The following is a 27,158-nucleotide window of genomic DNA, read 5'->3' on the forward strand; positions in this document are numbered from 1 at the left end:
GTGTTGTCGGTAAGTTGTGTAAGTGTCACTAAATCACAGTTCATACAACAGATTCTATACAACTATTGATTATGATGGAAATAGTTATCTTCAGCAAAATGATCATTAAAACCACCGAATATCAGCCGCGCACAACACTGACGTATATTACCTGAAACAATATTCTTCGCAACTCGTACGTAATTAATTTCGGCTCCATACAACAGCTGGAAAAGTTTCTTATAAGGATCGTGCTATGAGCACTGTTTTTAAAGAACCAATCTGATTCGAATCATTTTCATTAAAATGAGTTCGGGACCACCGGTGCACATTTATTTTTACACATTTGTATTACGTTCGGCATTTATATCTGCAGAGTTTCGTAATTTGAATTTGCAGCTGAGATAATTGTTAAGATGGCGGCAGACAATTGATACAGACTTTCTATTGTTAGACCGAATAAGTAAGTATTTGAAATGCTTATTAAACTCTATAAACTCTACTTTCGTATTGTGCACTATTTAGACTTCATCAAGCAAACATTTGATTTGTTTCTAAGGAAAACAGACAAAAACGCGATACAAATCGCTATCATCAATGGCTGCGCTCGTTGCGGCGGAAATAAATAATTAACACAGATAATGCTTACTGAGAGAGGAATTAAAGTTACAAATAATTATTCACTCATATTTATAATAATAATGAACTCTATTCTCAAGTAATAATTAACAAATAATTACAATTTCTTACCAGACCTCAGTTTGATATGCGTCCGCAACCTACAAAAGCCAACCAACAAAAGATAAAAACAAAGGAAGACAAACGCAGATCATATAAGGAATTTACAATTATCATTGTCTTTGTGTAATACACATCGATATGTCCAATTACATCACAGAATATTATATAAATAATTAATATTTATCATCGTTTTCACTGTTTTTTTCATATGTCGAATAGATAATGTTTATAACTGTTACAGGTATAATTTCCTCTCGTCGCACTGTAGCTAAAATTTATCTCGTGGATGTTACAACACATACAGTTCTTTTGTATCGTTGAGGGAGAAAAGCGTAAGGACCAGGGGCAAATACACTAATTTGTTCTGAAGCGAAATTGCAATTATTCTTCCGGTTAAACCATAGTTTCTAAAGTTTTCCATGAACCACGTACCTCACCGTCGGTGAAGTGACTTGCGTGCCTCAGATATACACCTAGCTGTACCATAGGTGCCACCACAAAGGACAGATATTTCTTGAGAACGTGTGGTTGCTACTCAGGAGGATGTCGTCACAGGAGAAACAAGACGTGTTCTATGGATAGGAGCATGGAATGTTAGCTACCTTAATCGGGCAGGTAGCGTAGAAAATTTAAAAAGGGAAATGGATAGGTTGAAGTTAGATGTATTGGGGAATTAGCGAAGTTCGGTGTCAGGAGGTACAGGACGTCTGATCGGATGAATACAGAGTTATAAACAGAAAGTCATTCAGGCGTAATGCAGGAGTGGGTTTAATAATGAATAATAAAATACGAATGCAGGTAAGCTACTTTGAACAGCATAGTAAATGCACTATCGTAGCCGAGATAGATATGGAGGCTACACTTACCACAGTAGTACAAGTTTATACGCTAACTAGCTTCGCAGATAATGGAGAGACTGAAGAAATATATGAGGAGATAAAAGAAATTATTCAAATAGTTAAGGGAGACAAAAGTTTAAATGTGATGGAGGACTGGAATTCGATAGTAGGAAAAGGAAGAAAAGCAAAAGTAGTAGATTAATATCGACGGGGTAAAGAAAAGAAAGAGGAAGTCATCTGGCAGAATTCTGCACAGAGCATACGTACTTTAATCATCGCTAACATTTTGTTCGAGAATCGTGAATGAAGATTGTGTTTCTGGAAGAGACCTGGAGACTCCGAAAGGTTTCAAATTGATGATATAATGGTAATACAGAGAATCCTGAACCAGGTTTTGATTTGTAAGGCATTTCCTGGGGCAGATGTGGACTCTGATCACATTTTATTGGTTATGAGCAATAGATTAAAAATTAAGAAATTCCAAAAAGGTAGAAAATTAAGGAGATGGGACCTGCATAAACTGAAAGAACCAGAGTTTGTTGAGATTTTCAGAGGAAGTATTAGGCAATGGTTGACTAGAATAGGGGAAAGGACTACAGTAGAAGGCGAATGGGTAGCTTCAAGAGGTGAAATAGTGAAGGCAGCTGAGATGAAACAGATAAAGACAAGGCCTAGTGGAAATCCCTTGGATGATTGATGAAAGGGAAAAATATAAAAATGCATCAATTGCAGCAGGCGAAAGAGAATACAAATGTGTAAAAGATGAGATTGAAAGAAAGTGCAAAATGGCTAAGCAGAATTGGCTAGAGGATAAATGTTAGGATTTAGAAGCGTATTTCACTAGTGGAAAAATGTGCCTCCTACGGAAATTTAAAGAGACTTTTGGAGAAAAGAGAAGCAACTGTATGAACATCAAGAGCTCAGCTGGAAAACCAGTGCTAAGCAAAGAAGGGAAAGCTGAAAGGTGGAAGGAGTATAGAGAGGTTCTGTACAAGGGAGATGAACTTGACGGAAATATCATAGAAATGGAATTTCTTAACTTCGTCTACTTCGCGGTCACCAGTTTTGATGTTAACTTTATTACTAATCTTATTTTGCTACTTCTCATTATTTTTGTCTTTTTCCACTTTATTCTCAGTCCTTATTCTGTACTCAGTAGACACCATTCCGTGCCATTCAGCAGATCTTGTAGATCTTCTTCACATTCACTGAGGAAAGCGATGTCATCCCTTACGCAGAAGAAATTGCATGGTTGTGCGTCCATTGATAATACTCACCTTGAGTACAATGAAGATCGCTGCACGTAGTCTGCCTGGATATTGCCAGCGTGTACTGAAAAAAAAATTTATGGATGGTCATTCCTGATTTTCAAGATGGGTCGTAGAAAGATGCACACAATTGTACGCCTGTATCGTTGACGTCAATCTGTTGTAGAAACATGAAACATGAAATTCTTCTAGACAAGCTTAAGTATTGTGGTATGAGTGGGACAGTGCACAAATGGTTTAATTCATATTTAACTGGAAGAATGCAGAAGGTTGAAATTAACTGTACACATAGTCTGCAAAAATCAGCAGAGTCCTAGTAATCATCAATGCTTAGTTCTTTTTGTGATGAGCGTTGAACGTCTTTGGCCCTACACTTTGTGTGTTGTGTCTCAGCTTCGAGACTGTACGTTTTTTCCCTCAGTCCTTTGAATTTGGTAATAATCTCCGATGATAACTGATCTTTCATTAAACCCACTTTCTTCTTACTTACGTGTGCGATGTTATAAATGCTACTATTATGGTAAACCAAAGTGTCATGCTAAATATGTACATCATATGTAATAAAATCGTGAGTAGTTGAGGTACTTAATATATATATATTGCGCTATCTGTGTCTCTGTAAATCTTTTTAGCAATTTTAGCTAAAATTTATTGAACATGTACGCATAATTGAAATTTACAGGCAGTGTCTTAGAAATATATAAAATAGTCATTCATATAGCGACAGGTTCATCAAAAACAATGTTAAGTCTTCTTAATTCAAGAGCAACCAAATTTTCATTAAATATAATACTGCACTTGAAATTCGGTTTTGCAATCAGAGCAGCAACTTCACATCCGTCTTCACAAACTGTTACAATCTTCAAGTCACACATTTTTACCATATTGTGCATAGCTTTCTAAAAACCCTGTTATTCATAAATTCGAATAAATCGTCTTTGAAATCGTTTTTGCATTCATACGCTTCTCGACATTAATATCAACACATGGTTTCATCGTCGGAGCTTGACAGAATGACAATAATTGGTGGATTTTAGTAAAATATATTTATGTAGTGATGAAGATGATGTTTGGTTCGTAGGGCGCTCAACTGCGTGGTGATCAGTGCCCGTGTCCCATCTTTTTCACAGTCCAATTTTTTTTACACTCCAATCTAGCCACTGTCACGAACGATGAGGACGATGATGAAATGATGAGGACAACACAAACGCCCAGTCCCCGGGCAGAGAAAATCTCCAACCTGGCTGGGAATCGAATGCGGGACCCCATGATCCAGAGGTAGCAACGCTATCCACACGACCACGAGCTGCGGACCAAATTTCTATAGTAAACCACATAATTTTCCTTGATTACAATGTGGAAATCATCTTCTTTGAAACTCCTGGCCTGTTGTTGTTAGGTGGTGATATATTTTTCTCTGGACATAATTATAGATCAGAACGATGTTCCCATAAATTATCTAGATATTCAAGATCTTCTTATAAACAGTAACCTACATCTACATCTACGTGATTACTCTGCTATTCACAATAAAGTGCCTGGCAGAGGGTTCAATGAACCACTCTCTGTCTCTCTGCCGTTCCACTCTCGAACGGCACGCGGGAAAAACGAGCACTTACATTTTTCCGTACGATCCCTGATTTCTCTTATTTTATCGTGGTGATCATTTCTCCCTATGTAGGTGGGTGCCAACAGAATGTTTTCGCAATCGGAGGAGAAAACTGGTGATAGAAATTTCATGAGAAGATCCCGTCGCAACGAAAAATACCTTTGTTTTAATGATTGCCACTCCAATTCACGTATCATATCTGTGGCACTATCTCCCCTATTTCGCGATAATACAAAACGAGCTGCCCTTCTTTGTACTTTTTCAATGTCATCCGTGAGTCCCACCTGATGCGGATCCCACACCGCACAGCAGTACTCCAAAATAGGGTGGACAAGCTTAGCGTAAGCAGTCTCTTTGGTAGACCTGTTGCACCTTCTAAGTGTTCTGCCAATGAATCGCAGTCTTTCGTTTGCTCTACCCACAATATTATCTATGTGATCGTTCCAATTTAGGTTAATTGTAATTGTAATCCCTAAGTATTTAGTTGAATTTACAGCCCTCAGATTTGTGTGACTTATCGCGTAATCAAAATTTAGGTGATTTCTTTTGGTACTCATGTGAATAACTTCACACCTTTCTTTATTCAGGGTCAATTGCCACTTTTCGCAGCATACAGATATTTTATCTAAATCATTTTGAAATTCGTTTTGCTCATCTGATGACTTTACAAGACGGTAAATGACAGCATCATCTGCAAACAATCTAAGACGGCTACTCAGATTGTCTCCTATGTCATTAATATAGATCAGGAACAAAAGAGGGCCTATAACACTTCCTTGGGGAACGCCGGATATTACTTCTGTTTTACTCGATGACTTTCCGTCTATTACTACGAACCGTGGCCTTTCTGACAGGAAATCACGGATCCAGTCGCACAACTGAGGCGATACTCCGTAGGCACGCAGTTTGATTAGAAGACGCTTGTGAGGAACGCTATCGGAAGCCTTCTGGAAATCTAAAAATATGGAATCAATTTGACATCCCCTGTCGATAGCACTCATTACTTCATGAGTATAAAGAGCTAGTTGTGTTTCACAAGCACGATATTTTCTGAATCCGTGCTGACTATATGTCAATAAATCGTTTTCTTCGAGGTACTTCATAATGTCTTTGGGTACGTATCTTTCTGTGAGTGAGTGGTTGTATTTAATTGTCAAATATGGAGCTATTTTATCAGCATACTCTGAGAGGAACCTGACTGGTATACAATCTGGACCGGAGGCCTTGCCTTTATTAAGTGATTTAAGCTGCTTTGTTACACCGAGGATACCTACTTCTGTGTTTCTCATCTCGGCAGTTGTTCTTGATTGGAATTAAGGAATGTTTACATCGTCATCTTTCGTGAAGGAGTTTCGGAAAACCGTGTTTAATAACTCTGCTTTAGTAGTACTGTCATCAATGACTTTACCGTTGTCATCGCTCAGTGAAGGTATTGATTCCGTCTTGCCACTGGTGTGTTTTATGTATGACCAGAATCTCTTTGGGTTTTCTGCCAGATTCCGAAACAGAATTTCGTTGTGGAAGTTATTAAATGCATCTCGCATTGAAGTACGCGCCATATTTCGAACTTCTGTAAAACTTTGCCAATCTTGAGGATTTCGCGTTCTTTTAAATTTGGCATACTTTTTTCGTTGCCTCTGCAACAACGATCTGACCCGTTTGTGTACCATGGGGGATCAGTGCCATCACTTATTAATTTATGTGGTATATATCTCTCAATTGCTGTTGATACTATCTCTTTGAAAACGTTCCACAACTTTTCTACACTTACATGTTCAGATCGGAAGCAGTGAAGACTGTCTCTTAAAAATGCGTTAAGAGCATTTTTATCAGCTTTTCTAAATAGATATACTTTGCGTTTCTTTTTGATGGTTGTAGGTGTTACGGTATTCAGTCTAGCAGCAACTGCCTTGTGGTCGCTAATCCCTGTTGTATTCGTCACAACACTCACCATTTGTCCAGGATTATTTATTGCTAAAAGGTCAAGTATGCTTTCACAACCATTTACGCTTCGAGTGGGCTCATGAACTAACTGTTCAAAATAATTTTCTGAGAAAGCATTCAGTACAATTTCGGATGATGTTTTATGCCTGCCGCCGGCTTTAAACGTACAATTTTTCCAGCATATCGAGGGTAGATTGAAGTTACCACCGACTATAATTGGATGAATGGGGTACTTATTTGAAATGAGACTCAAGTTTTCTTTGAACTGTTCAGCAACTATCTCTTCTGAGTCTGAGGGTCGGCAAACGATCCAATTAATAGCTTAGTCCGATTGTCAGGTATAACCTCTACCCATACTATTTCACATGAACTATCTACTTCAATTTCGCTACAAGGCAAACTACCTCTGACAGCAATAAATACTCCACCACCAACTGTATTTAATCTATCCTTTCTGAACACTGTTAGATCGTTTGAAAAAAATTCGGCTGAACTTATTTCCGGATTTATCCAGCTCTCTGTACCTACAGCTGTATGAGCTTCAGTGCTTTTTATTAGGGCTTGGAGCTCTGGTTCCTTCCCAACACAGCTACGACAATTTACAACTACAATACCAATCGTTTCTACAACTACCTTACTGTGTTTTACGTGCCCACTTTCTGACGGACGCACCTTCTGTGGTTCCCTAAGACCCTCTAACCTAAAAAACCGCCCAGTCCCCTCCACACAGCCCCCGCTACCCGTGTAGCCGCCTCCTGTGTGTAGTGGACTCCTGACCTATTAAGCGGAAACCGGAAACCCAGCACCCGATGGCGCAAGTCTAGGAATCTGCAGCCTACACGGTTACAGAACTGCCTGAGCCTCTGATTCAGACCCTCCACTCGGCTCTGCACCAAAGGACCACAGTCGGTTCTGTCGACGATGCTCCAGATGGTGAGCTCCGCCTTAATCTCGGAAGCAAGACTGCCAGTCTTTACCATTTCCGCTAGCCGCCCGAAACCAGACAGAATCTACATCTACATCTATACTCCGCGAGCCACCTTACGGTGTGTGGCGGAGGGTACTTATTGTACCACTATCTGATCCCCCCTTCCCTGTTCCATTCACGAATTGTGCGTGGGAAGAACGACTGCTTGTAAGTCTCCGTATTTGCTCTAATTTCTCGGATCTTTTCGTTGTGATCATTACGCGAGATATATGTGGGCGGTAGTAATATGTTGCCCATCTCTTCCCGGAATGTGCTCTCTCGTAATTTCGATAATAAACCTCTCCGTATTGCGTAACGCCTTTCTTGAAGTGTTCGCCACTGGAGCTTGTTCAGCATCTCCGTAACGCTCTCGCGCTGACTAAATGTCCCCATGACGAATCGCGCTGCTTTTCGCTGGATCATGTCTATCTCTTCTATTAATCCAACCTGGTAAGGGTCCCATACTGATGAGCAATACTCAAGAATCGGACGAACAAGCGTTTTGTAAGCTACTTCTTTCGTCGATGAGTCACATTTTCTTAGAATTCTTCCTATGAATCTCAACCTGGCGCCTGCTTTTCCCACTATTTGTTTTATGTGATCATTCCACTTCAGATCGCTCCGGATAGTAACTCCTAAGTATTTTACGGTCGTTACCGCTTCCAATGATTTACCACCTATGGCATAATCGTACTGGAATGGATTTCTGCCCCTATGTATGCGCATTATATTACATTTATCTACGTTTAGGGAAAGCTGCCAGCTGTCGCACCATGCATTAATCCTCTGCAGGTCCTCCTGGAGTACGTACGAGTCTTCTGATGTTGCTACTTTCTTGTAGACAACCGTGTCATCTGCAAATAGCCTCACGGAGCTACCGATGTTGTCAACTAAGTCATTTATGTATATTGTAAACAATAAAGGTCCTATCACGCTTCCCTGCGGTACTCCCGAAATTACCTCTACATCTGCAGATTTTGAACCGTTAAGAATGACATGTTGTGTTCTTTCTTCTAGGAAATCCTGAATCCAATCACAAACCTGGTCCGATATTCCGTAAGCTCGTATTTTTTTCACTAAACGTAAGTGCGGAACCGTATCAAATGCCTTCCTGAAGTCCAGGAATACGGCATCAATCTGCTCGCCAGTGTCTACGGCACTGTGAATTTCTTGGGCAAATAGGGCGAGCTGAGTTTCACATGATCTCTGTTTGCGGAATCCATGTTGGTTATGATGAAGGAGATTTGTATTATCTAAGAACGTCATAATACGAGAACACAAAACATGTTCCATTATTCTACAACAGATTGACGTAAGCGAAATAGGCCTATAATTATTCGCATCTGATTTATGACCCTTCTTGAAAATGGGAACGACCTGCGCTTTCTTCCAGTCGCTAGGTACTTTACGTTCTTCCAGCGATCTACGATAAATTGCTGATAGAAAGGGGGCAAGTGCTTTAGCATAGTCACTGTAGAATCTTAAGGGTATCTCGTCTGGTCCGAATGCTTTTCCGCTACTAAGTGATAGCAGTTGTTTTTCAATTCCGATATCGTTTATTTCAATATTTTCCATTTTGGCGTCCGTGCGACGGCTGAAGTCAGGGACCGTGTTACGATTTTCCGCAGTGAAACAGTTTCGGAACACTGAATTCAGTATTTCTGCCTTTCTTCGGTCGTCCTCTGTTTCGGTGCCATCGTGGTCAACGAGTGACTGAATAGGGGATTTAGATCCGCTTACCGATTTTACATATGACCAAAACTTTTTAGGGTTCTTGTTTAGATTGTTTGCCAATGTTTTATGTTCGAATTCGTTGAATGCTTCTCTCATTGCTCTCTTTACGCTCTTTTTCGCTTCGTTCAGCTTTTCCTTATCAGCTATGATTCGACTACTCTTAAACCTATGCTGAAGCTTTCTTTGTTTCCGTAGTACCTTTCGTACATGATTGTTATACCACGGTGGATCTTTCCCCTCGCTTTGGACCTTAGTCGGTACGAACTTATCTAAGGCGTACTGGACGATGTTTCTGAATTTTTTCCATTTTTGTTCCACATCCTCTTCCTCAAAAATGAACGTTTGATGGTGGTCACTCAGATATTCTGCGATTTGTGCCCTATCACTCTTGTTAAGCAAATGTATTTTCCTTCCTTTCTTGGCATTTCTTATTACACTTGTAGTCATTGATGCAACCACTGACTTATGATCACTGATACCCTCTTCTACATTCACGGAGTCGAAAAGTTCCGGTCTATTTGTTGCTATGAGGTCTAAAACGTTAGCTTCGCGAGTTGGTTCTCTAACTATCTGCTCGAAGTAATTCTCGGACAAGGCAGTCAGGATAATGTCACAAGAGTCTCTGTCCCTGGCTCCAGTTCTGATTGTGTGACTATCCCATTCTATACCTGGTAGATTGAAGTCTCCCCCTATTACAATAGTATGATCACGAAACTTCTTCACGACGTTCTGCAAGTTCTCTCTGAGGCGCTCAACTACTACGGTTGCTGATGCAGGTGGTCTATAGAAGCATCCGACTATCATATCTGACCCACCTTTGATACTTAGCTTAACCCAGATTATTTCACATTCGCATTCGCTAATAACTTCACTGGATATTATTGAATTCTTTACTGCTATAAATACTCCTCCACCATTGGCGTTTATCCTATCCTTGCGGTATATATTCCATTCTGTGTCTAGGATTTCGTTACTGTTCACTTCCGGTTTTAACCAACTTTCCGTTCCTAATACTATATGCGCACTATTTCCTTCAATAAGAGATACTAATTCAGGAACCTTGCCCTGGATACTCCTGCAGTTTACCAATATTACGTTAACTTTTCCTGTTTTTGGTCTCTGAGGACGGACATTCTTTATCAACGATGATAATGTCCTCTCTGGTAAGCCGTCAGGTATTTTATCGTTTCGCCCAAGGGGGGGTCCCTCTAACCTAAAAAACCCCCGTGTGCACGCCACACGTACTCTGCTACCCTTGTAGCTGCTTCCAGTGTGTAGTGCACGCCTGACCTGTCTAGGGGCGCCCTACAGTTCTCCACCCAATAACGGAGGTCGATGAATTTGCAACCATTATAGTCGCAGAGTCGTCTGAGCCTCTGGTTTAGACCCTCCACACGGCTCCAAACCAGAGGACCGCGATCGACTCTGGGCACTATGCTGCAGATATTAAGCTCAGCTTGCACTCCGCGTGCGATGCTGGTTGTCTTCACCAAATCAGCCAGCCGCCGGAAGGAACCAAGGATGGCCTCAGAACCCAAGCGGCAGGCATCATTCGTTCCGACATGTGCTACTATCTGCAGCCGGTCACACCCAGTGCGTTCAATAGCTGCCGGAAGGGCCTCCTCCGATCCAAAGCGACACACGTCATTGGTACCGACATGAGCCACCACCTGCAGTTGGCTGCACCCTGTACTCTTCATGGCATCCGGAAGCACCCTTTCCACATCCGGAATGACTCCCCCCGGAATGCATACGGAGTGCACACTGGCTTCCTTCCCCTGCTTGGCAGCCATGTTCCTAAGGGACCCCATTACGCGCCTAACGTTGGAGCTCCCAACTACCAGCAAACTCACCATCTGTGAATGCCCAGACCTTGCGGGCCGAGAAGCTTCCTCTGGAACGGGGTGGACGACTGCATACGGCTCAGAGACATCGTCAGCCACAGATAACGCCCGAAACCTATTCGTCAAACGAACTGGGGAGGCCCTACGATCGGTCCCACGGAAAGTTTTTCGCTGCCTGCCAGACTTTGGAATGATCTCCCACTCGACCACAGGTGAGGGGACAACCTCAGTGCAGGCAGTACCCGGGGAGGTCACAGCTGTGGACCGATCGGAGGACACGTGGGACGTGCTCGACGTCCCTCGCATCCCCGCGTCCGATCCCCCACAGTGACGCCCCTTGGCAGCAGCCTCAAGCTGTGTGACGGAAGCCAACGCAGCCTGAAGCTGTGAGTGAAGGGTCGCCAGCTCAGCTCGCATCTGTACACAACAATCACAGTTCCTATCTTTTACTGCACTCCTCCTGTTTGAAGCTCGTAAAAATATGTAAAAATCGAGCAGTGTACTTGCCTTATTAGTAGCAGGAACTAGCGGTCCGCTCTCGCTGACAGTCTAACCGACTCTGAGCTGTTCTATCCAAACAAACAAAAGCCTGCACGATACAAGAGTCGATACAACGGTCGATAGCAACAGCGGTACTGTACACTACACTGTTATTGAAATAAAAGGTTGTGCCTAGTAAGCACTCGAGCACGCAAGAAACTACGAAAATTAACTAGTAACTACACAGATAATTGAAAATAAGTCGCTCCTGTTTGAAGCTCGTAAAAATATGTAAAAAGCGAACGGTGTACTCGTCTTAGTAGTAGCAGGAACTAGCGATGCGCTCTCTCTGACGGTCTAACTGTCACCTATATCTGAATCATCTGGTATAGTCATTACATTAGGACCGTACACAGATATCTGTACAAAATATAAGTGTAATAGCTGTTACAGCGCAGCCCATCTGTGGAGACTATTAAGATTAAGCTGTATGATATATGACTCATTACCATCACTTTCTTTACAATCAGCAGTGAACATATTTTTTGCAAACTGCATGTCCATGTGATGAGTAAACTATACCACCTCCGACACCATGCTCAGCAGATTGAAACTGTCTGTGTCCGAAATAAGTTATAGTTTTACATTAGTATTTTCCAGCAAAGTGTCCCATGCTAAGCCAGGTGAAATCATATAATGGGCTGGGTCCAGTTCGTATATTTTTAAGAAAGAGTGTGTGGAAATTTTTAAAAACAACAGCGAAAAGCAAGGCTTCGGTTTTCAAATACAAGTCGTATAATTTCCTAATTCTTTGAAATCTAATACGATCTTCACTGTGCATGCTGTTTCGTATTATCGTTCTTTGGCTGTTGTTTCATCGCTCGCCAAACTTTTGAACGCTTTATTTGGCTGTATCTGTTTCTCCAACACAAAGGATCTTCAGTTACATAATCGTATGAAAACACACTTTTCTTACTGGTCAAAACAAGCTACTTGCTGTTGGGAAATACTTTCCTGTTATCTTCAACTCGTCATGATTTAAACATGGGACACGTTTTTCTAGAGAGCACCCCAGAGAGTTAAAGAAATCACGTCACTGTGATAGATTTAGTGGTGTTGTGTACTTTTACATGATGAATTCTTCTCGAGTTATCAGCCGAGTGGTGGCTTCGTCTTGTCGCAACGTTTCAATGAGTTTCTTCTGGCGAAGATGATGTGTACGAAAATTTCGCCAGAAGATGATGGGTACGAAACTCATTGAAACGTTGCGACAAGACGACTCCACCACTAAGCTGATAACCCGAGAAGAATTCATCAGTGGAATACGCCGAGAAAGACTGCAATCGCATATACTTTTACATGTTTGTCGCCTGGATTTATTATTGCCGTTTCATTATAGTCGGTTCCTTCCACTCAAGCACATAAGTTCATTACTGTAAAAAGACCTTTGTAATTCGTCAGACTGTGAAACACAACGTGCACCGTAAATGTAGATCTGTAATTTAAATTACAGGTATCATCCGCGAAATGTGCAGTGATATTTATTTTTCACATCGTTTTGTTTCAAGTGTTCCTTACAAATGTGACAAATTTATGTTGTTCAAATCGCTTCTTCCTCTTTGGATCTAGTTGACACCTGCTTGTTTTGCAACAAGTATTTTTAAGGACTCAGTTATCAGACATAGCTGTTTACTAAAGTGTTCTGTACGGACAGAACCTCAGTGACGATGAAGTTTTGAATATTCTGTGCTGTAACTTCAGTGTACATAGAATGCCGTAAGATGTGGTCTGTGTACATGAATTTCGTTACTAACACCCGGTTACACCAAGCATTCGATATCTGGCTGTTAACAAACGGTAGCTTTGATCGTTTTTCGTACAATTCGACTTTTATTTACTCTTTTTCTGCTTTGTGCTTGGTACTGTTGACCCAGTTGTGATCAATAAAATAAATGTGCAGCCAACTGCTCCTGACACTGAAAATAGCACAAAAAGCGATCACTTACTACAGTTGAATGGCGATGAGCAGCAATATCACTGGTTCCTAACCTCGAAGGGTGCTTATATAACAGAAACGGGTCATTATGCGTTTTTGGCAGGCAGCATTGACAGATTCTCATGTTTTTCATTATTGTGGTATTTCAACACATCCAGTGGAATCACTTTGAGATCGTTTCTTGTGTTTTCGTCCACCCTTCCTACAACCACGCATTCGTGCTCATAATACCGAATGTTGTACACATTAACAGAAATATTTTCATCGTTTTTCTCTAATATTTCTACATGCTTCAATTCAGTACGAAATGAAATGTTTGCAAATTTGGATGTGAATAAGGAAGATAACTAGACGTCCAGTACACACTACCATTTGTTATGTACATATCGGCAATAACAGACCACTGAAAGCAGTAGTCATTGATCGTTGAAGTAAGGTTTAAAAGAGGCAACTGAAACTGGGTAGGCAGACCATACGATTAACACATACAACCGTTTTCCTCTTAGCAGGACATGGAACCCTGTACTATTCGGCATCAAAAAAGAACGCTTTTCGGCCGAGAGTTCGAAAACAGTCTCTGAGTGCGATATATCGTTGTCACTGGTGGTCTACTAAGAGCGGCGCCACTAGCACAGTCTTTGAGAACTGGCGGCGCATGCGCCGTGTACGGTCCGCAGGCCTGTACAGGAAGACTACCAGTTTTCAACGGGACTCAAAAGCAACAGCGCACTCCTGAAGATGGGGGACAGATGGATCACCGGAATATCGAGACATGTTGATTTTTAGGATCGAGCAGTGAACCCAAGGAAACTGTCAACATTTATCGTGGCATATTTCTTTGCCATCTTCTTGGGTAATTTCGTGAGCATTCCTCCGTAAAATCCTTCATTTATATTCACTATAACGTTAAGCTTTATAATTCTTTAAACGCCCGACTGGAATGGTGAGACTGGAAACTTTCCGGATTTTTGGCGATTTATTTTGGTTTGAATACGTAACTAGCAGCTTTGTTATTTTTATGTGAAGATAGTAACTGTTCCCGAAAGAACAGATACCATTGATGACCGTGCAGCTTCTCTAGAATAAATGATAATTAATTGAAACCCTCAACTGCCGACAGGTGTTGTTGATATACCTCGATGGGGACAGCTGAAAATGTGTGCCCCGGGCGGGACTCGAACCCGGATCTCCAGCTTACATGGCAGACGCTTTATCCATCTTTTTTTTTTATTTAATTTTGTTCGATGTAGTTCGTTGCGTTTGGTCTGGGCGGACGTCACAAGACATCCGTTCAAGTTGATCCTTGATTCCTTGACTCAGTTTTTTTTTTATTACAGAGAGCACGCAGCCCTCTGACCGAACACGCTGAGCTACCGTGCCGGCAATCCATCTGAGCCACCGAGGACACAGATGAATAGCGCGACTACACCTATCGGCAACTGAGGGTTTCAATTAATTATCGTTTATTCTAGAGAAGCTGCACGGTCATCAATGTTATCTGTTCTTTCGGGAACAGTTACTATCTTCGATACATGCTACCCAGGTAGGGAACCATCACCTTAGTTGGCGCGAGTATTGATTGGATGGGCAGATATCTATTGGGAACATTACGTATGTAGATTGTGGACAGTTGGGAAGGTGGGTCTCACGGGAAGCGTGCAAGGGATAAGTTCCGGCAGTCGCGCTATTCATCCGTGTCCTCGGTGGCTCAAGCAGGCACGGTAGCTCAGCGTGTTCGGTCAGAGGGCTGCGTGCTCTCTGGAATAAAAAAAACTGAGTCGAAGAATCAACGATCAACTTGAACGGATGTCTAGTGACGTCCGCCCAGACCAAGCGCAACGAACATCGAACAAAATTAATTAAAAAAAAAAAAAAAAGATGGATAAAGCGTCTGCCATGTAAGGAGATCCCGTGTTCGAGTCCCGGTCGGGACACACATTTTCAGCTGTCCCCATCGAGGTATATCAACAACACTTGTCGGCAGCTGAGGGTTTCAATTAATTACCTTTTTTTTTTGATGCGATTTAGATGGATAGACCATGTAACTAATGAGGAGGTACTGAATAGAATTGTGGAGAAGTGAAATTTGTGGCACAACTTGTCTAGAAGAAAGGATTGGTTGGTAGGACATGTTCTGAGGCACCAAGGGACTACCAATTTAGTATTGGTGGGCAGCGTGGAGGGTAAAAATCGTAAGGGAGACCAAGAAATGAATACACTAAGCAGATTCAGAGGGATGTAGGGTGCAGTAGGTACCTGAATGAAGAAGCTTGTGCAGGATAGAGTAGCATGGAGAGCTGCATCAAACCAGTCTCTGGACTGAAGATCACAACAACAACGGCAACGATTTATTGGGCCATTAACCAGATTCTGGCCCACTGCAAGCTAATCATCAGACGCAGGTTTTACAAGAATATTATTTCGTTGACCAAGTGTGAGCAGACGCTGTGGTGATGGTACTGGCGAAATTGACGGAAATTTATTTCAGTGACGGAACGTCTATAAAACGGAAAGTTTGTGATGTTTTGAGTACTTACAGTCCACTGCATCTTGATACCCATAATAAATTAGTACACATAATGTATACTATCAGCTAGTATACACAAATATACACAGCATTTAGCTGTTCTTGGTTTTACACTTATTCACAATAGGTAAACACTGGATGTAGTTGCAAAGGATATGAATATGACAAATAAAATCACTTTACAACATTATGATCTTTGGCGTGATATGCATTGTGTTAAAGAACAAATACTTACAAGTAGAGTTAATGCGTTTATGTGAATCTTGCTACCTGCAGACAAGTTCTTGTATTGAAAATATACGTGCAAAATGAACTAAAAGTTATACAAAAGATAAACAAATAGAGTGAAATATTCACTGTGTAATTAAAGAGTGAATGACTTACAGAATTCTACAATTGTTACATGACTAAGAGAATGTAAGAGAATGAATATTTCTTATAATTTGGCTCTGTGTTGTTATGATGCCATGATGTCTAGATATAGTGGCACCAAAATACCAGAAAAGGCAAATGAGACATTTATCTTAAGTGGCCACTTGAGGTAACGAACTACGTTGTTGAAAACAAAGAGGTAAGCACCAAGTGAGCATTAGATAAGCAGAGGAAAACAGGCGGAGGGAAACAGGGGACGTCCCACATGTGTTAATTTATCTTTTCTTTGGGGTTCATACGCAAGACGTACGTTCCAGGCAGCAGCATCGTTCACCAGTCTATCGCAAATGTTGTTTCTCAATAGCATTTTGCTTCTTCTGCCCTCCAGGGATTCCCGTTACCGTAATACTCTTGTATAGGTCGTCGGTAGCGTTAACAAATCTAGCAGTACGATTTACAATTGCTCCCGAACAATCGTGGCCTAGTGACACATTCCTTGAGTCCTCCGAGGTTCACGATTCGCCTTGCTCGCTTTACAGCACTGCACCAAGTTATTTAATCGACAAGACTGTGTGAAGCAGTACACCACTAACACTGGAATATTTTTTCGTCTGAGCACACTGCTCAACGGATTGGAAGATATAATTTCGTTGCGTGACTTCATAGGTATTAACCGCTCTCCAATTGTCGATCAAAGAAACCGATTATACGTGGTGGCTGTCAGTAGCATTGTGTATATGTTGTGAATGTTCTGTAGAAATTAATGCAGGCAACATGACATTTATATATTCCGATTCATGTGTTACTATTATACTTACGGTATCTTTCACGCTACACTGTGTGTAGCCATTTCTATATTTATAAAAACGTTGTGTGCGTGACTAGATCATCACGTATTCAACTGCTCAGTGTCTGTAAAGATGACACACAGAACTTTGTCAAGTACTCGACATATACTAGATAGTACATAGCTCGCCCAGATTGCTTATACTTTCAAATACGACAAAACAAATATTGATTACTGATTTTTGATGCGGGAACAGTTGAACAGCAAATCTTTTTTCTCAGAAAACGTTAAAATACGGAACAAATCTACCATCTGCTTGTGACACCTGGAAGTTTAACGCATATTTGTTTGTGTTTGTATCGCTCACAACAGCTGTATTGAAAACAGGAAATCCAGCGAAGAGGCAGGATGCAGACCTCTGCGTATATTGTGCCCCGGCCCTTGGACTCTGACAGGTTTCATAAAGTGAAACGCGTTAAGAGCAAACTTCAAAAATAGTTCGAACATTTAACACTTAGACTGAGAATTGAATGATGTTAAACACTCAACTTTTCTGTTAGCTACAAACATTCTCACTGGAGATCTCCAAAAGTGGTGCTCTCGACATTGTGCACCTAACAACAGAAAAGTCGTTTGCAGAGCATATAACTGCTATGTTTATCAAACATTCGACAGCAAAAAAGTAAACGTAAAGTTCTATACGCAAATTCTGTTAGAATATGTTGAGAAACTCTGCTACAGCATTGATCAGTTTGCGCTACGAAACAGCGATGTTTTCATGATGAGGAATCATTTTTGAGAAGGCAGCTGAGGGCACAGTAGTTGTTTTTTGGAGTAAAATGCTGTCTGTGAGGATGAAAGTGAAACTGTAGAGTACATGTTGCTTTATCATAATACAATGTAATTGTAACGGTAAAGTTGGACATGAAAATTGCATTGTGACACTTTTAGCGTCCGCAGGCATATTCTAGACACCAAGTGCATCTTAACCTGTAAATTACACCACTAATGTCAATATCTCTACGTACTTTTTATAAATGTTACAGACCATTTAGATGTGAGAATAACATTGTGAGGTATAATTTGAGAGATAAATTATGTTTTCACCAAGAGAACTAAACTATCAGATGTAGTCGTTGACAAGTGGGGTACTCATTGATTGACTGTTTCGCTTTAATGGTTGGGAAAATAATGGGCTACGCTTGGCTGATTCGTTTTAATGGCTGATAAAATATTGAGCTATTAGTGGAAAATTGATATGAATGTGTGTGTGTGTGTGTGTGTGTGTGTGTGTGTGTGTGTGTGTGTGTGTGTGTCACATTTGTGCTATGAAGTACCCTCTGCCATGCAACATTGGATAGATGCATCTTCAACCATGCAACATCGGTAATATGCAACACTGGTAAGAAGAATCCTCCAAGATTTATGACTTCGTATGTTGGCTCCTGCTGTGAGACTATGTTTGAGCATTTAGCTAACCCCTGACACATTGACAAGATCTGAACCCAGTGACCTATACAGTCAACAAATCACTCCACATAACATCTCGTGAAATGTTAAGGAAAAGTAAGACAGCAGAAATTATTGAACATCTGAATTTAAACAGCGGTGGCCCAATTAAACATGAAATACGGGAAGTATAGCTTAGATAGGTATAATGAGTAGGGGTTTCATCAAAACGTGGGATGAATATCAAGGTCACCATAAAATTCTGTTTATTACTATAAGCATTAACTTGATTTCAACCACTGAGCAGACAGTTTAGCTAATTATAAATTGCAAAAAGCTTCTAATGAACTGCTAAAAATATACGATAATATCCTGACACAGGTGGATGGAGTGGAAACTGAAATGATACAGTTAGCCATGTCCACATCAATGGTTCCTGCATTATTTGATACATCAAAGAAAAGGCACAGAAAAATAGATATAAGCACCAGTTCCCATGTCAAAGCGCATGCTGGGCTCAACTAGCTGACTTGTAGAATTAATTCAAAGTGACAAAACTCTAACTGAAAATGAACGACTTTGTGGTCACTTTTTCACGACGTACACCAATGTGGCTCATGCTTACCATCGTTCTTAAACTCAGGTGCAGTAGATGGCTGCAGTGGTAACTTTGAGTTATAAGTTCAGACTCGGCGTCTGCGCTCAGTTCTCGGATGAAGTCCTCCCTCTCTACAGTTCTAAAGCAAAAACATCTCCCCGTCTGATGATTCAAGACGAAAGGTTTTCCCTGCAGTTCTAAGAAAAAGTGTGTATCTACTCTTCTTCTCATAAACTTGCTGGTTCTGCCAGCACAAGATTCTCGTTCGCCAATCGTTGTAGACTTCCTGAGTTTCGATGGATGAAAAATTAAAAAAAAAATCAACAATCTCACTTCTCCTAAAGAATCTGCTGTAGTTAATCAGTCATACACATGTCTCACTTAGGGTGAGGCAGAACCCAGAAATTCTTTCTCACTATGAGGGTGATTGCACGTTGCAGCCAATGGCAGTGGCTGGACATACGCTCCTGCAAGTTTTCATACCTGCTAGAAGAATAATTTTGTTGAAAGAACGGTGGACCTACTTAAAAAAAGTTGAACATCAGTTACTGCTGGCCTTCCTTGGAAGCAATGGATACTTCTCTGACCGCTTCAGTCCGGAACCGCGCTGCTGCTACGGTCGCAGGTTGGAATGGTGCCTCGGGCATGGATGTGTTGCTGTCCTTAGGTTAGATAGGTTTAAGTAGTTCTAAGTCTAGGGGACTGATGACCTCAGATGTTAAGTCCCATAGCGCTCAGAGCCATTTGAACCATTTGAACTTCTCTGACAGCTTCATTTTTTCCCAAGTCCTCATAAACCTCTATCTCTTTTAGAAGATCCTTCACACAACGGAAGTTTACAAAAGGCCGATTTCTCCCGGCTGCCCCTGCTGTGACCAGCCAAGGTGTCGAGCACCTATCCCATACTGCAGCCACTGCCCAGTGTGTGACTGGCTGCATTCTCCCTTTTAACAGAAAACAATTTTGCGAACCACGAGATATTCTCTCATTGTGGTTCTCGTATTCCCACAGCCAGCTAGCGGGCCCACCTTACAGAAAAACATTACACATATCTGTCACAGAATAAACCTGCAATAACGAAAATCTTATTAGATTCACAATCGCTGGAGTTTGTTTCAGTGTCGTACATACCTTCATTTGTCGCTAGAAATTTGAATTGATTTGGTAGTCTGATTTGAATATAGGTTATTAATTAGATTGTGGAGCAGTCACGGGAAAAACTGTTCCAAAAAACTTCCCCTACATGTATAGGCAACATTAATGTCATGTGAATATTTTGAACGTGTACAAAAAAGGGCAGCACACACACATCTGGGCTTTCTGAATTTCTTACTATTACAAGCAAGATTCTTAAATTTCCCTCTGCTTTAAAATTTGGGGAAGTGAGCTTGTTCCATCATCTTGGATATTTCAGTATTTGCCCTGTCTTGGATTTTTCAATTTCCTGCACTGCTATCTTCGATTCAACCATCTGGAAAAGTGATGTCATATACAATGAAGAGCTGCACACACTGTGACAGGTTTTGTCCCTGAGGGCCCATTGTGTCGCTACTTATGAAACTATCTCATTTTCAACACAATACATAACTTCATTTGCAGTTTGTGTACATTGTACCTCATTTATGCTTAAATCATCAAATTGTTAACATCTTGAGTACTCTGCTCTGGAATAATTTAATTTTCTACAATTATAATTAGGAAATCTTTTCCTAATGTTCTTCTTAATATTATGTTTTAGGTAAGGAACAATCTGTTGCCTTCTTACAGCACTGGTAGGTGACAACTGAATCTCACAAACACAGATAAAATGATGTATGACTTATATACATGTACTTAGAAGATAAAAATATTATTATGTTTAGAGTATTTACAGAGGAAACTATTACATTTTTATGTCGTACATAATTGTTACATATCATTAAAAACAAAAAATTAACCTGTTTCTATGTATTTCTTACAGTTAGAATAGATGAAAAATAGAGTTCAGTTGATGATTGTAACCTAGTCTTTATACAGCTGAAACTTAGTTTAACACAGGGGGAAAAAAGATTTTAAGTTTGACCATTTAAAACTAAGGTGTCATCCTGTGTCACTTATTTTTCTAAATCTCACAGGATTTGCAAATGATGTCTTGCAGTATTTATGGTTACTTTGGATGACCCTGAAAATCTAACATAAAAAGAAAATCAAGATATGCACTTTGTGAGTGTTGAACTCTAAAGATGTAAAACTAAGACTCCCTTCACAGTAATATGCGACCAACTTCAATTGTACTGAATGTGAGTAACTCGTTTTGACTGGACAAAACAGGGAAAGAAACTGGCCAGTGTTCTTTAGATACCACCATTCTCAAGTTCACTTTAAGTGGTGTAGCCAAAAAACCACTTGAACAATTGGCTCATTGAAAATGTAATCCAGTAGATGTCACTTATTTGTGCCTTTATGTTAATAATGCAGATAATACTAAGAAATTCCTTCCACAATGATTCACTCCGATGAGGTTTGGAGCAGATCATAAAACTGTTTGTGTGTAACACTGTAAACATAATCAAATTTGATGTGTTATAAGTGGAAGCTAAATATTCATAACAGGTTTTCCTACATAGTCTCTGCTTTCTGTAAACTCACATCCCAGTAGTAGAATATCAGTTCCCAAGTAGAGGTTTTACACTCGACCGATTTTTGTAGAATAGATTTCTCAAGTACAATTTTCTATCATATGTGACTCACTCATTTAAGTTATGATGCCCTTATCCTGGTGGCTGGTTTGAATGCCACATTTCTATAATAGGTATTTCTGTTGGAATAGATTACCACAGTCTCCCTTTGAACTCTGAATTTGTAGTCTGATGCTAACACACTCAGATATACAGCCACATCAAACCTTATAGTTCATTATAAATATAATTTGTCTATATTTACTGAATATCTTTAAACTTGTTTTGATTGTGCACTCAGGCACTATGATGAGTATTTGTTGTTAATGTTATCCAATTTTCATTTTAAGACTTTTTGTTTTAAGACTGATAAAGAAATTACATATTAAGAACATTGTTAATTGAAATCTGTCTGAAATTAAGTTTTTAAACTATCAGTAGAAAGTTTTCTTTTTTGCTTCACAAGTTAGCTATGTATTTATTGTACACACGCAATTGTTATTGCTGAAAAACCTTATAACTATACTATTGTTGCGCACATCTCTCATTTACTTTTGTACATTTACATTTACTAAATATAGAATTTGTTGACTTTATATATTTACATTACTTTTCTTTCTGCAGCTCTGGGATACATTCCAACTTTAGCAGGTATGTACCATCAATGTAATCAAACTTTTTGTTATTGCTGACGATGCATTCTCAATTGTGCAACAGATTCTTCACAACATCATTTATTACGTGAGATGTAGTAACAAAATCCAGTCTGAGTGACCACACCATACAATCAACTGACATCAAAAGTTTTTGTGTATTTCTACCAAACCATTTTTTCAGAAGCTCTTCATCCGTCATTTTGGCCTTCTTCCTGAGGTCTTATTCCAGTCACTGTATGCAGCATACACCCAGGAACACTGATGGCGAATATTATACAAGAACTATGCTGTAACAGTTGATGTAGTTGGATGTAGGTTGAAGCAGAATATTAGCTTAAAAAAAAAGATAGGTCAGGAACAAATCAGAATAGCAAAACATGAATTCTGCTATTATGTAGCACTTATGGGATGGGTGTCGGCCAGCAGCTTCAGGAGATATTAGGTGTAGGGTACCAGGTCACAAGTTTTGTAAAACCAAGTGCTAGCCTTAAACTGGTGACAGAAAACTTAGGTCAGCTATACAGGGACTTTGAGAGGGAAGATCAAATAATTACAGTTGGAGGAGCAGGAAACAGCCTTGCTATGAATTCAAGATATAGTATTAGGAGTGACCTAGATAAAATAGGAGCAGAAACTGGTTACACAAATGTTGGGTTTGAGGAGGTCTTTCAGCGCCATGATTTGCCCTGTGTAAACAATACTGTAAGGCATGTTAACAATAGGCTGAACAGGATGCTTCAAACATTGGCAAAATCTCACGTAAGTGTTGTTCCAGTTGATACTATTGGTAGATGGGGATACACTACACATGGCCTGCACCTAAACAGGAAGGAAAAAGATTAGTTAGCTTCTCTATTAGCAGATACTGTATAGGGGACCACAGTCACACAAGGGATGATCCCTGTAGTTAATGGAACCATGGAGCCAGGTTTTTTAGGTTAAAGTCAAAGTCCACACAGACAACAATCAAGAAAAATAGAATAAAAGAAGCCTCATGTACAGTAAGTAGGGATAAAGCTAAAGATACTATCAATTTTCTTCATCAAAATATCAAGGGGAATAAAAAATAAAGCAGATGAACTGTTCATGTGTGTATACGATTTCAAAAATAAGAATGAGACTGATGCACTTTATCAGTCTGAACACCATGTAATTGTGGGGATGGAAAGTGACAGTATAAATGGGTATAATTTAGTACCTCACACTTGCAGATCTAGCATGGATAAAGGAGGAGGTGCCATTTACAGAAAAGAAGGGCATAAACACAAAACTGTAGAAGTAAGCAAATTTTGTGTTGATCAGCACTTTGAAGTTCGTGCATGTGAACTACAGCTAGCTAATGTAGTGTTGATATTAGCAACAGTGTACAGGTCGTCTTTAGGAGACTGGGAGCGAGTTCGTTAGTTACTTACATGTTCCACACATCATTTTGCACGATAAATCGTCATGATGTGGAACGAGTCATTTTACATTCATATTGCAAATTAATTTGTGCATCTATATGTACTCTAAACAACACCAGGTAATTTGCTCCCCAAAAATGAAAACAAGATATATAGACTGAGTTAGCAATTCCTACCCACCACCTCTTAAACATTACAAACATAGATATTCTTCTACAGAATAGAAGGAGTTGTCAAGGAGAAACTTTTTCAGTTTATTTTCAAATTTTGCCTTGCTGTCTGTTGGACATTTTATTCCAGTGGGTAGGTGGTCAAAAACTTTCGTTGCCACGGTATGTACCCCTTTCGGCGCTAAAGACAACCTTAATGTTGAGTAATAAACGTCATTTTTTCTTCTCGTATGTACTTATGCACCTCATTGTTCCTTTTGAACTGTAGTGGATTATTTCCAACGAATTTCATGAGGGAATAAATATACTGTGAAGCAGTAGTCAGAATGCCTAATTCCTTAAACAGATGTCTACTAGATGATCATGGGTGAGCACCACATATTATTCTTACAGCATGTCTTTGGTCAATGAAGAGCTTCTTTCGTAAAGATGAGTTACCCCAGAATATTATTCCACATGACATTTCTGAATGAAAATAAGAAAAATATGCCAACTTACTGATGTCTCTCTCTCCCCGAAATTTGCTATGATTCTAAGGGCAAATGTGGCTAAACTTAGTTGTTTTAGGAGTTCCAGAATGTGTTTTTTCAATTTAAATTCTCATCAGTATAGACGCCTAAGAATTTTGAAGTTTCCACCAAGTATCATTTCATCACCATGTGTTATACTTATCAATGGTGCAGTATCTATAGAGATGCAGAACTGAATATGATGTGTCTTTCTGAAATTCAGGGTGAGACCATTCACAGAAAACCAGTCAATGATACTTTTGAGAACTCTGTTCACCATTTCTTCCATTTCTGTAAGTATACTGGGAGTGATTACAATACTGGTGTCATCTGCAAAAAGAACTAATTCTGCTTGTTGTACATTAGACAGTAGTTTATTTGCATATATGAGAAACAGCAGTGGACCTAAGATTGAGCCTTGGGGAATCCCATACTTGATTTCTCCACAGTCAGAATTATATCCCTGGATTCTGTTGGTTGAATTACTACTAAGCACTACTTTCTGTATTCTTTTGGTTAGATATGACGTGATCCATTTGTTGGCTACATCATCAATTCCATAAAACTTTGGTATTTCTGGGAGTATACTATGATCCACACAATCAAATGCCTTGGATAGGTCACAGAAAATACCTACCAGTGCTATTTTGTTCTTTAATGCTTGTAGCATCTGGGGTGTGAACATGTAAATGACATTCTTAGTACAGCAACCCTTCTGAAAACCAAACTGTTATTTGCTGAGGATAATATTGTTGCTAAGGTAAGATACTATTTCAGCAGTGAAATAAATCAGTAGCTACTGATGTCTCCCCTATCGCCTTCCTTAAAGAGGGGTTTAACAATGGCATATTTTAGTCTCTCTTGAAAAATGCCTTGAGTTAGTGATGCATTACATATTTCAGACAATGCTGGACTTATTATATGAGAACTAATCTTTAGTATTCTATTGGAAACACCATCAAACCCAGAAGAGCTTTTATTCTTGAGAGAATGTATGATCCTCTTAATTTCAGAAGTAGAAGTTGGTGGTACATTCATATGATGTAATTTTATGAGAGTTACTTCTTCATCATATCTCTGTGATCTTTCTCTTGAACTGTTGGTCCCTATGCTTTCTACTATGTTTAAGAAATGATTATTAAATACATTTTCTACCTGTGACTTGTCATTTAAAACCCTTCCATTCAGTTTGGTAGTAATGTTATCCTATTCTGTGGTTGGTTGTCCTGCCTTTTGCTTCACTGTCTTCCATATTGCCTTAACTCTGTCGTCAGATGTACTGATTTCTGACATTATGTGCATGTTTCTTGATTTTTTAATAACCTTTCTTGGTAATTCTGAGTAGTTTTTGTAGTGCGTAACTTCTGCAGGGTCTCTACCTTTTCTTGCCAAAAGATACACTTCCCTTTTCCTCTCACAAGATACTTTAATCCCCTTAGTGACCCATGGTTTTTCACATGGCTGTTTAATGTCCCTTCTGATTAGCTTATGCAGAAAGCTGACATGAATTTATCATGTAATAGATTAAGTTTTACATTGGCGTTTGGTTCTTTATAAATTTGATCCTAGTTTGTTTCTTGTAAACTATTCTTAAAAATATTTGCCCTGTAGTCATTAATGATTCTAACTGACTTCCACTGAGGTATATCCACACTGTATGGCACTATGTCATTTATCATGACTAGCTGTGCATTATAATCAGAGAGAGCATTTGTTACTGGGTAAGCAGCTATTTTCTTGCTTTGTACCTCCTCAAAGAAAACAATATCAATTAGGGACCTGCTGTATCCATCCACCGTGTTGGAAAGTTTACTACTGAGAGCTAATTATAGGCTCCATTCCAGATCACTTTTCCTATCAGAATCCTTTAGAAAATCTACATTGTAGTCACCACGGACTATTAACTGCTTGCTGATGTCTGACAGACAGCACAGTAAGTAATCCTATTCATAAGAAAGTTTTACTCCCTATTATGCTGTCTGTCACACACAAAGGAGAAGTTATTATTCTGTGGAGATTTCAATGAAAACCTTGTGAGCAATTCTTCTAGTAAAAGTGAACTAGAAGTGTTATTAATGACATATAACTTAGAATCAGTGATTAATTTCGCTACACGTATAGCCCAAGACAGTAGAACACTAATATATAATATGATAAATTGTTCATCTGATCATGATACACAATTGATTAACTTACATAATATAGCAGGGGTTACATTTCAGAAACTATTAAATAAAAGCGTACGGTTGCTCAAACGGTACCTATAGAGCACTTCAGAGAAAGTTTAAGAAACGTTAATTTGGGAGATGTTTATAATAAGACAAATGCAAATATAAATGCAACATATTTTTTGATAAATTTATATCCCTTTTCGAACACTGTTACCCAAAAAAATTGCTAGATGTAACACCAAACAAATTTCAAAGAAACCTTGGATTACTACAGATATTAAAGTGTCTTTAGAAAGATAAAGAAAATTGTATGAGACAGCAAAAATGATTAAAGACCCAGAAGTAATTTTACACTATAAAAATTGTTGTAACATAATGAGAAAAGTAGTCAGAAAATCAAGAAATGTGTATGTCAGAGATGAAATAAACAACTTGGGCAATAAAATCAAATCAATATG

The 27,158-nt window shown here is 39.6% G+C and overlaps 1 protein-coding gene across 3 annotated transcripts in view; it reads left to right on the forward strand.

Moving 5' to 3' along the window:
• LOC126456076 (uncharacterized) overlaps nt 1–27,158 on the forward strand; it is a 134,016-nt gene that overhangs the window by 87,432 nt on the left and 19,426 nt on the right. For 2 of the 3 annotated variants that reach the window (XM_050091830.1, XM_050091833.1), the window contains one exon: nt 22,416–22,442. The exons of the other annotated variant lie outside the window; for it this stretch is intronic. In XM_050091830.1, coding sequence (XP_049947787.1) covers nt 22,416–22,442 — 27 coding nt within the window. The remainder of the gene's footprint in view (nt 1–22,415; nt 22,443–27,158) is intronic. 3 annotated transcript variants of the gene reach the window in all.

This window comes from Schistocerca serialis, chromosome 2 (assembly GCF_023864345.2).
Source record: "Schistocerca serialis cubense isolate TAMUIC-IGC-003099 chromosome 2, iqSchSeri2.2, whole genome shotgun sequence".
NCBI lineage: Eukaryota > Metazoa > Arthropoda > Insecta > Orthoptera > Acrididae > Schistocerca > Schistocerca serialis.